Source organism: Mus pahari, chromosome 4 (genome assembly GCF_900095145.1).
Source record: "Mus pahari chromosome 4, PAHARI_EIJ_v1.1, whole genome shotgun sequence".
NCBI classification, from domain to species: domain Eukaryota; kingdom Metazoa; phylum Chordata; class Mammalia; order Rodentia; family Muridae; genus Mus; species Mus pahari.
In genome coordinates, this window is record NC_034593.1 from 82,548,590 (window position 1) to 82,560,222 (window position 11,633).

Here is an 11,633-nt window from a genome sequence, read left to right on the forward strand (position 1 = left end):
TGTGTTTTCCTGTAATTCTTTAAGGGATTTTTATGTTTCCTCTTTAAGGTTTTCTACCTGTTTAGCAGTTTTTTCCAGTAATTCTTTGAGGAACTTTTGTGCGTCATCTTTAAGGGCTTCTACCTGTTTAGCTGTGTTCTCCTGTATTCCTTTATGTGAGTTATTAGTGCTCTTCTTAAAATTCTCTACCAGTGTCATGAGATATGATTTTAAATCTCAATCTTGCTTTTCAGATATGCTGGGGTATCCAGAACTCTCTGTGGTGGGCGTACTGGGTTCTGATGATGCTTAATGGTCTTGGTTTCTGTTAGTAAGATTCTTGTGTTTGCCTTACACCACCTAGTAATCTCTGGTGTTAGATGTTCTAGCTGTCTCTGACTGGAGCTTGTTCTTCCTGTGTTTCTGTTAGCCTGTCAGCACTCCTGGGAGTCCAACTCTCTCCTTAGTCCCAGTGGTCAGAGCACTCTCTCTGCAGGCAAGCTCTCCTCTTGCAGGGAAGGTGCCCAGAGGTCTTGTTCTCAGCTGTGCCTCCTGACTGAGGATGAAGGCCCAATGTGACCCTGTCCAAAGCTCTGTTGCTTCTGTGGCCCTGCACTCTCCTGTGTGGACTGGTCTCTGAGAGACCCTGGATACAAGATGGCGCTCTCACCTGAGTCCCAGGGTCAGGGCCCTCTCTGAAGGCTGACTCTTCTCAATGATCCTAAGATCCTGGGCGTTCTAGGGCACCTGCAGTGTGGAGAGTCCTCTAGGGACGTTGGGACTGTCTGCCAAGTTTGCGCCCAAGATGACACGGGGTTGGTGCAGACCAAAACAAACCACAGCTGCTCATAGGGCAGATTTCCTGTGTCCCTGTTCCTCCTGGCCCAAGCCCCTCTAGGTTGTTTTGGAACAGATGTTGCATTCCACTCACCAGTGATCCCAAGATCCTGGGTGTGCTAGGGCACCTGTGGCATGGAAAGTCCTCTGGGGAACTTCGAATTGTAACTCTTTAAATCAGGATAAATAGTGGAGTACTTTATCTAATTGACAAATGTGATAGACTGGATGCTAATTATAGATCATACCTTGTAATTTGCATAATTGTATGGTTATGCTCAATTTGTATCTGAGAGAAGAGCCTTTTTCTTTAAATTTGGACAGAAAGGATGAGATATTGGAAATCTGTTTTAAAACTTTGTCTTATTTTAGCTCCTAAATGCTGCACTTCCAGACCTGAGGGTCCCTGCCCCCAGATGCCTTCAAATGATAATAAATAATTTCCATATAGCCAATGGCTGACCAGAGAGACAGGGCGGAACTTTTAGATTAGTGTGGGCAAGGGACTGAACAAGAGGGGAAGAAGAGGAATTGCCATGACTCAGGGACAGATGTATCAGATTTAATAGCTGTAGGAGAGAAACTATCCAACAATGTACACAGAAAAGGAATGTGGCCCTATGGGTGGGGATCCCCAGAAGGGAACAGAGTAGCATAGATAAAATGCTATTAAAAGATTTAGATTTTGGCCGGGAAGTGGTGGTGTACGCCTTTAATCCCAGCACTTGGGAGGCAGAGGCAGGCAGATTTCTGAGTTCAAGAAGTGAGTTCCAGGACAGCCAGGGCTATACAGAGAAACCCTGTTTCAAAAAACTAAAAAAAAGAAGAAAAAAAAAAAGAAAAAGAAAAGATTTAGATTTTAAAAGATTATAGATTTTTAGAGATGTTAAGATTTATCTTTATCTTTAAAAGATTTAAAAGATTTATTTAGATTTTAAAAGATGTTAAGCCAGGAATACCAGAGGGAAATATGTGCTAGCTACTGGGAAGTTTAGAAATGTTCAGCCATTGATCTAGTCAAGATATATCAAAGTTAGCTGGTATGTGTGTGTATGTGTGTGTCTTTCATTCCTGAATCCACAGAGCTCTTGGGTGGGTGCTGTGTTAGAAGCCAAAGCAGTTTAACTAATTTACCCAAACACAAACGGCCATTGTCAAGGATGCAAATAACAATAAATGATGATTTGTGTGTTGAGTAAGGGTAATGTTTTATATATCACTGCTCATAGAAGTGTAAGAGTTCAAAGCAAGGATGTGGTGGCATACTCCTTTAATCCCAGCACTCGGGAGGCAGAGGCAGGAGGATTTCTGAGTTCAAGGCAAGCCTGGTCTACAAAGTGAGTTCCAGGACAGCCAGGGCTATCCAGAGAAACCCTGTCTCAAAAAAAAAAAAAATCCAGACACTCTAAAAAAAAATAGTATGGGAATTAATAAAAACAACTGTAAATAAAACTCCCAATGACCCTTGAACTTGTGCCTGAAGGACTATATTCTAACAGAATGATTAATGCCCACCCATCTTTATCACTGCTATGTATATAATAGCTACAAAATGAAATCAACCTATATGTCTATCAACTGTAGAAGGAATAATGAAAATGTGGTATATACATACAGTGCAATTTTATTCATCACTAAATAAAAACAAAAGTTATGAAAATTTTAGGTAAAGTAATGAAAATAGGTGAAACAATACTGGATGAGGTAATGTTAGCATCTGAGAATTTTTGAAGGAAGACACCAGAATCAAATAGTATGGAAAGGCAAAGAACATATCAAAGTTAGCTGGTGTTAGCTTTGTTTATTCCTCAGAAACAACCAGCATGTAGGGGTCAACCATTCATCAAAATAGTGACCAGGAAAGGAGCTCAGAGGTCCCTTTTTATGCAGAGCTAGGAGATTTTTCTGGAAGGTTTAGGTGATCTCTAACATAATTGGCTAGGCATGTGGCAATTACATTAGTACAATTTCTGATTGGTAGCTATATTAGTTTTACCACTTTTGGTCAGGCCTTTTAGAAATTTCAGGACCTGTCCCAATTCGGGGCTCAGCATCTCTCTAGACAAGATGTTCCAGGAACTGACTCAGCTCAGGGTTTATCCTCCCCTCTGTCAAATGTCAGGCCTGCAATTAGCTAGTAACCCATTGTCTGGTTCTCCTGGGGACCTTTGCCTGCTTCATTAAGAAATTGAATCTTAAGGCTTAGTATGGCTACCTGTTCTAAAATGGAGTGGGTTAAGTCATCTCAGTAACAGAAGTCCACAAAGAGAAATGCTATATGTTCTCACATATATATGAATCCTATTTTTGAAACATTAGTTATGCTTGTTTTACTTGATGTTCAAGTGAAAACTAGAAAACTTGAAATGGTTGGGATTTTTGGTTTGGTTGTTGTTTGTTTGTTTGTTTGTTTGGTTGGTTGGTTGGTTGGTTGGTTTGTTGGTTGGTTGGTTGGTTGGTTGGTTGGTTGGTTGGTTGGTTTGTTGGTTGGTTGGTTAGTTTGGTTGTTTTTGAGACAGGGTCCTATTACATAGTCCTGGCTGGCTTGGAACCCATTACATAGACCAGGCTGACCCTGAACTCACATTGCTCCACCTACTTCTGCATCAAGTACTAGAACTAAAGTTTTAGGCTACCAGTTTAGAAAAGGGTTATTGGTAGGGAGATAGATTAAGGGAGTTGAGATCATACAATATAGATGAAAAGAAAGCAGAGAGGGAACATACACGGAGTTGAAAGGTTTCATCTGATGTGGGCGCAGTGAAGTGTTAGAGGAGAAAAAAATTGGGGATGATGGTTAACCAATATGAAGGGTAGATGAAAAACCTGTACGAAAATTTAGTATCCTATAATATAGTATCTTGTGTAGTTTTAAAAAGGTTTTAGGGGAAAGAATCTACATGGTTGAATGTTGATGCTTCTACAATCAATGATTACTAAACAAAATTTCCATAACCTATATGGAATAATTTATTGTGAGTTGTTGGTTAGGGAAGGCTCTGAATTACCCAAACCAATACAAGCTATTATAAAACTTTAACTATATAACCCTATAAACATCTCTCTCTCTCTCTCTCTCTCTCTCTCTCTCTCTCTCTCTCTCTCTCTCTCTCTCTGCCCCCATGTGTGCCAATATATATTCATAATGCATATATGTATGTATATGTGTATAGACATGCATATGTGTACATATATAACCAAGCCAGCTCAGTCAGTTAACAGGGTCTTTAGGGAGGGAGTGAGGATTAAAAAGAAAAGAAAGGAAGAAAAGAAAAGAAAAGACAATTAGATAACATTATAACATGACCTCTGCAAATGCTGAAGCTGTTCCCCCCACCCCAGTCTCTTTTTATACCATTCTAGGTACATTCAAAGAATAGGGTCAGTTCTAGATCAAAGACAAAGTAGTCAAGAAATATTCAAGGCATAAACAAAGTCCCCATGATTACTATATTCAAGGACTTCTTGAGACAATCAAACACAGAACACATTCCTCAACTGTATTCATCTTGAGCCTTGTCCTAGCTCAATGTCAAATCTTGTCTGACCCTGTTCCCTTTTCCTAACCCAAAGTTAATATTCTTGCCAAATTCCTTGAAGCAGCCATAAGAGCTCCACATCTCCTCCCTTTTTTGTTTCAAAAATAAGACTATCTGTCTTAGGCTGTTCTGACAAGAATACTTTCCTTTTCCAGTATTGAATATGCATTATCCAAAGCAATCCATTTATGTCTTAGGTTGGTAAGGCTCTGTGCAGAATCTTACCCATCATTGACTGCCATCCTGTTAAATTAATGACACTGTCTGGGGATCCTTTTTTAGTTTCAAGCCATGTTATTTTGGCCACCAACATGCTGATGTTGTTAAAGGCAAGTTTTATAAAAAAAAAAAAAATGGGCAGGAATAAAAGTATTCCCAACAGGAGAGGCCCTTGGTCTTGTGAGTTTTATATGCCCCAGTACAGGGGACTTCCAGGGCCAGGAAGCAGGAGTGGGTGGGTTAGTGAGCACTGGTCAGGGTAAAGGGATAGGGGGTTTTAGGAGGGGAAACTAGGAAAGGGGATAACATTTGAAATGTAAATAATGAAAATATCTAATAATAAAAAAAAGTATTTCCAGGACAAGAAGGGCCAACATGATCAAACTTTATATGCCATTCTTGAAGCTTGAGTAAGATGAAAACACTGACCTTAAGCCAGGAATAATTTTAGCAGCAGTATCCACAGCATCAAAACTCAGTGGATCAGCATTCTTTAATTCATAATCTCAGTATGCAAAGTTGAAATATCTAGAGTGGTGTTAAAATTATGCCAAATACCATGCAAGTGTCTTTGAATTTTCTCCCAATAGTAGTGGCTGTCAATGTCAATATTTGAGGTGACACAAATCTATTGGTATTTAGTGTGACACTTGAGATGGCTTCCTATTCTTAAACTCTAAACTTCCAATAAATTGAGTAATATCATAAGGAACATCAATCCATTGTTCCAAATGCCTATCTAAATCGTCTTGAGTTCTCAGAACACTAGTATCACATTTTTTGCTAAATGACTGAAAAAAAGTGGCTGTCTTAACTTCTTGCATCAAAGCAATTGCAGAAGCAGTGGTGCTAGCTATTAACGGAATCAAAGCTGCTATACTGCCAATAATCAAGCCCACTACCCTTTTGCCTCTGCTTAAAGCCTGACTCACTTTTTCCAATATTTGTAAGCTTTTTTTCAGAATACCAAGATCCTATCATACTCACATGCAATAAAACAAAAGCTGGTTGATAGACCACCATAACAGACATGCCCTACACACACACACACACACACACACACACATATATATATATATATATATATATATATATATATATATATACACATATACATATATGTATGTGAGTGTGGGTGTATGTGTCAGTGTATTTCTTTGGCTGCTCACTACTACTAGATGATTAGACCTTATTGCTTAGGCTATAACCTATCTTAGTTGCACAATATGAAGAAATAAAGGAGCTGGAAAATTCCTATCTGCTGATTAGCTTTCATAGTGCTGGGAGATACTAAGCAGACTGCTAGGGGAGAAAATATATCAACGGTCTTACTCTCTGAACCCCTCAGATTATGATATTAATTAGTAAGGCAGGATGTGCTTCTTGTGTGATAATAGCACAATGGTTATGGGGTAACTAGTTGCCCTCTGGATTGGAGGCCTGATCCACAGGAGGGAATTCATGTCTGGTACTGGTGGACAGGGAAGTCATAGTCTCTAAGACAATGGTTCTTAACCTTCCTAATTCTGTGATCTTTAAATATAGTTCCTTGTGCTGTGGTGACTACTAATAGTGAAATAATTTTTGTTGCTGCTTCATAATTTTACTACTATTTTGAATCATAATGTAAAAATCTGTGTTTCCAATGGTCTTGAATGGCCCTAGTGAGAGGGCCATTGGACCTCCAAAGGTTGAGGCTCACTGCCCTAGGGGAAATCTTACTACCATTTCCGAGCTAAATTGATGTATCATCAAATTGCCCTCTATAAATCTGTGTTTATACACATAGACAAATTCTATTCTCAAATTTAATCAAAGAAGCCTCTCTTTGCTCAGAACAGTAGTAAGTGTAGAATCCTTTGATGGTCAAGATTCTGAAAATAAATGACAACTGAGCACTCGGTTCTAACCAAAACACTCCTCAAAGACTCGAGGAACATCCTAAAAGAGAAGGTGGCATAGAAGAACCAGACACGGATAAGGGGCTCCAAAATACTATCTCCTATGCATAACACAGCCATTGCAAACATGAGCTCACAGCAGCTATGGTTGCCTGCACTAGGCCTGCACAAGACTGTCCTGTCAACAGTTAGCCATGGATGGAGAAAACCACACCATTCCCTGTTGAATTATTGTCTACTGATAGATTCTGTGAAGGGGAGTCACTAGTTTCAATTGTGTACCCAGTGGGATTCCATCTGAATCTAACCCCACGGTCATACAGATGGCCCTGGTTAACTCAGTCTGTCACAAAACAAGCAAACAAAAATAACAAAAACATGGTAAAGGGAATTATAGGGAAGGTAAGGATTGATAGAGGTTGGGAGGGGGAGGAGTAAGAAAGGATAGGGACGTGAGTAATCAGAATACATTATATGCACATATAACCATGCTTAAAAATACATTTAATCCATAAAACTGTGGTGGTAGGACTACTGTGTCACCGAGGATGCTAGTTGGCATGCTCTATCTCTGATGCAAATGATGAAGGTAGTGATGACTCCATATGGAAGAGTCGGATGAAATCTTTTTATTTCTATCATTAGCTAAATGTAGGAAGGCACATTGGCTTTTTAATGTAGCACAATTAACTTGAGTAAGTCAGTAAGTTAGCATTTACCTAAAGCTGATAAAATCTGACTGTAAAACAGGATCTGGCCAGGGGACGGTTGTCACACATCCCTTTGAGCAACTCCAGCATTTTGCTTGCTAATCAGGAGGCCCCTAATTTTTCCAGTGACCTCTGTGATACTGATGTTAAGCATCTTAAATACTTGTGATGTATCTTCTCAAGTTTGATGAAAGCTATCCTTCAAGAGGGCTGCCTTCTATCCCTATAGATGCTCAGTAAAGTGCCTCGCACACTGTAGAGGCTCTTGATTATCTGGTGTAATATTTTTCTAACGGACTAACAAAGCCAGACTTTCCCCTGCTTCAATATCAGCATTCAGGAGAGCTGCACTGGTAAGAAGGGATCAGGCTTATTCAAGAACTGGCAATCTTGAGGAGACATAGAGGGCTTGTATCTTTGCCTCAAAGCTCTATCATGGGTCATGAGTAAGGAAAGTAGTTACCGTGTTCAGGAAGATCACATGGGCAGGGTCTTTTTTTCAGGGGTGCGTGTCCTTCTTCCTTGGTCAGAACATGTCAGTGGACCTCTGGTAGCTAACCTAATCTGAGAGCCACCCTGCTTCCAGAACTTGGAGAGTAAACTGCACTGCTAGAAATGGCCTGGGCAGGCCCATTTTCAGTGAAGTGGAGGATGTCCAGTGAAGACTTTTCTTTGTGTTTGGGGACCATCTCATGATTTTAAGCCACAGCCCCAGACTGTTCACATCCTTGGTCATCCTTTGCCCCATTCCATCTATCTACTCCCCCACCTTTGGATAGAACACTTGTTCAATGAATTTAAATGTGAACTAATGAATGGAAAAAGCAAGAACAGAATGAACTGAGTAAAATTACAAGCTACAAAGACTACAGCAAACTCAGAGATTCTCATGAATTGCAATTTTATTGACTGAGGAGACACTAGAACTGGGAGGTAGTCATTCAGAAACCAAGATGGAAAAATCTGAAGAACAAAATACACCTTGAGCGACTCAATGGCTTCTTCTGGGGGAGGGGGCTTTTAAAATGTGAAGGGTTTGGAAACCTCAGGCAAATTCATGAGTGAGTTAAGCTCATAGGCGCCCACGGAGAACTCTTCCAGCTCTGTTGTCTCCGTTGCAGCCCGGTGAGCTTACTTGCACGGCCAGGTGGGCGCCTGCTTCTGCTGGGTCTGGTGGCAGACTGGCACACCCTTGCCACCTCCAGATCCGCCCCCAGAGGAGCCGCCTCCGCAGCTGGAGCCACCGCCGCCGCCTCCGGAGTAGCCGCCTCCGCAGCCACCGCCGCTGCCCCCGGAAGAGCCGCCTCCGCAGCCACCGCCGCTGCCCCCGGAAGAGCCGCCGCCACAGCCACCGCCGCCTCCGGAGTAGCCTCCACCGCAGCCACCGCTGCCGCCGCCACCACCGCTAGAGTAGCAGCCACCGCCGCCGCCGCCGCCGGAGGAGCCACCTCCGCAGCTACCGCCTCCGCCGGAAGAGCCACCCCCGTAGCTCTGCTGGGGGGCGCAGGAGGTCTGACTGGTCTGCTGCGAGGAGTAATAGCCCCCGCCGCCGCCAGAGGATCCTCCGCCGCAGCTGCTGCCACCGCCACCACCGGAATAGCTGCCGCCGCCGCTGCCGCCGCAACTGGAACCACCACCGGAGGAGCCGCCTCCGCAGCTAGAGCCTCCGCCCCCGGAGTAGCCGCCACCGCAGCTAGAGCCTCCGCCCCCGGAGTAGCCGCCGCCGCAGCTGGAGCCACCGCTAGAACCGCCTCCGTAGCTCTGGCACTGATATTGTTGGGACGATCCGCCGCCGCCACCACCGGAGGAACCACCTCCGCAGCTGCTGCCGCCGCCACCAGAATATCCACCGCCGCCGCAGCTGGAGCCACCACCGCCTGAGTAGCCGCCGCCACAGCTAGAGCCACCGCTGCTTCCACCGCCGCCAGAGTAGCCGCCGCCGCAGCTGGAGCCACCACCGCCACCAGAGTATTTGCCCCCTCCGGAACCGCCGCCGCAGCCACCGGAGCTGCCGCCTCCGGAGGAGCCTCCGCAGTAGGAGCCGCCGCCTCCTGATCCGCCTCCGCAGCTGGAGCCGCCGCCGCCGGAGTAGCCGCCGCCGCAGCTAGAGCCGCCGCCGCCGCCACCACCGGAGTACTTGACGCCCCCACCAGAGCCGCCACCGCCTCCACAGCTGGAGCCACCCCCGGAGTAGCTGCCACCGCCGCAGCTGGAGCCGCTGCCGCCTCCGGAGTAGCCACCTCCGCAGCTGGAGCCGCCGCCGCCCCCGGAGTAGCCACCTCCGCAGCTGGAGCCGCCGCCGCCCCCGGAGTAGCCGCCGCCGCAGCTAGAGCCACCGCCGCCTCCGGAGTACTTGACGCCCCCACCGGAGCCGCCTCCGCCGCCGCAGCTGGAACCACCTCCGTAGGAACCACCGCCTCCGCCTCCGCAGCTAGAGCCTCCTCCAGATGAGCCACCTCCGCAGCCAGAGCCGCCACCGCTACCACCACCGCTATAATAGCCGCCGCCGCCGCCGCCTCCTCCACCAGAGGTCTTTCCACAACCCACAGGAGGGCAGGGAGTGGGCTGCTTTTTCTGGTGAGACATCTTGTTTAAGGAGAAGGGGAACCCTGGAAGAAGAGCAGAAGAGCAACATTAGACCAACAGCAAGAGGACGCTGCGAAGGAGATGCATCCATGTCAACATCCTTCTGACTCCTCCTAGCTTTATGCAGACTAGGTGTCTGGATTCCATTCCTGGACTGGATAGCTCTTCAAAAGTCCTGTTAGTAGTGCCCCCTCCTTTCTTCTACTATGTGATGTGGAAAGCAGAACCCCCACATTCCCACCTGCTTTTGATCTTCCATTAATAAACACTCCATTTCTAAGGGTGCTCCCAGGTCCCAGTGCTGATTCTTTAAATTCAGTAGAAAATTGCAAAATTTTCCACGTGTATTTTAACTATTCCCAGCACAAGAAAAAATTTGTTTGGACATTAGCATTTCCTGCATAAAGTCCTTAGTTTAAACTCTTGATCTGTCCTATGGAGTGAGGATATGCTTCAAGGGCCAGTTATTAGACAAGACAGCTCTACTGTGGTCCGGTCTGCAAACAAATGGAAAAACTCTGAACCTTTTGGACCAGTACATCTAACCAGAAGAAAGCAGACATCTTTTTGTGGATATGCAGTAGTCTAAATTTGGTAGAGAACTGTAGCAAGTAGGAGGCTGTGTAGTTCAGCGTCTCAGAAGTCATTTATCTGTCAGAACATCTGCCCTCATAAAGCAGAGCTTGTATTTTTGTGACTTCTCAAATCTCCCATCAGCACCATTCTATGACTTATCATCCCTCTCCCTTCCCGATAGTGGATTCAGCCACTCCTGGCAGGTTAAAAAAGTTCATCCAGCCCATGGTGGCCTGCCACTGCAGTCATCCAGTGTTCTAACCCTCTGCTCCTGCGGTGCCAGAGAAGCAGAAGATAGTCCTATCTTCGTGGAGTTTAACCTTCTGCCCAGAAGACCAGACACATCCTCTGCCCAGTAGCAGCTTACCTTTCTCCTAGTGCTTTCCTAAAGCCCTTCTCATTTAGAACAGAGTACCTTCCAATGGGGAGAGAGGCCCTGTCCCTTAACCTCTCTGCAAGCTGAGCAAGGCCAGCCGGAGGGACCAGACAGCCAGGAGAACCCACGCTTACCCGAATCACCAGGGGAGATGAGTGAGGGAAGAGGTGATGGTGATGTGAGGGACACTGGGGCTCCTGGGTTTTATATTCTTGGGCTGCTCTGACTCATCTATTGATCAGGCACCTCCTCCCTGTGATTACAGGGGAAGGATTGACCCATTCATGAAGATTTCAAATTCTTGGGATAGGGATAGGCAGTTTAGTGTATGACTGGCCACTTCTCTGACGTAACAGTGAGCAGGTTGGTCATTAGAGATGGCCAGCAGTGTGGATGGCAGAAATTGTTTTCAAAACTTCTGTATAGGTTGCGTGCCATAACCAGAAGGCTATTCTTGAGGACTAGGTTCCCGACTTGTAAAGCAGCCTCAGGGAATCCGGAGATCTAAGGCACTGTCTAAGGCATAGAAGCTAGTTCAGTTGTGTCTTTCTAATTTTGATGTTTGATTTTGATTTCGTTATCTTGGAAATTCTCAGAATTTTAGAATCCATCTCTCTTTTGCCACATTTTCTCCATTCCAGTTTCATGAGCGCTTCATTGGGTTGCTTCTCTGTTTATTGGTTGTGAGAGTTCATGAGTCCCCAGCTCCAAGTTTGGGATGGTATACCATGGACAAGACAACACTGCAACTAACATGACTCTAGTCTACTTTAAGTTATTCCAAGTGAGAGCAGGTGTTTTGATCTTTGGTACTGACTACTGACTTTACTTACAAAGGTGAGAACTAACCAGACACACCCTGGTGGCCTTTCCACCATGACCCTTTGGTTCTGATGTCCTGTGGTGTTGC

The 11,633-nt window shown here is 45.1% G+C and overlaps 1 protein-coding gene across 2 annotated transcripts; it reads right to left on the reverse strand.

Annotated features, from left to right (window-relative positions):
- Positions 1 to 8,069: 8,069 nt before the first annotated feature.
- On the reverse strand, positions 8,070 to 10,899 carry Lor (loricrin). Of its 2 annotated transcripts, XM_021196887.2 has the most exons (5): positions 9,672 to 9,941; positions 9,441 to 9,608; positions 8,925 to 9,200; positions 8,466 to 8,834; positions 8,120 to 8,411 (listed from the first exon to the last, which is right to left on the reverse strand). In XM_021196887.2, the coding sequence occupies exons 1-5, from the start codon at positions 9,769 to 9,771 to the stop codon at positions 8,317 to 8,319; spliced, it is 1,008 nt and encodes a 335-aa protein (XP_021052546.1). In that variant the 5' UTR covers positions 9,772 to 9,941; the 3' UTR covers positions 8,120 to 8,316. The 2 variants fall into 2 exon arrangements, with proteins under 2 accessions (XP_021052545.1, XP_021052546.1); XM_021196886.1 differs by adding an exon at positions 10,858 to 10,899 and having other exon boundaries at positions 8,070 to 9,794.
- Between the last annotated feature and the right edge of the window lie 734 nt (positions 10,900 to 11,633).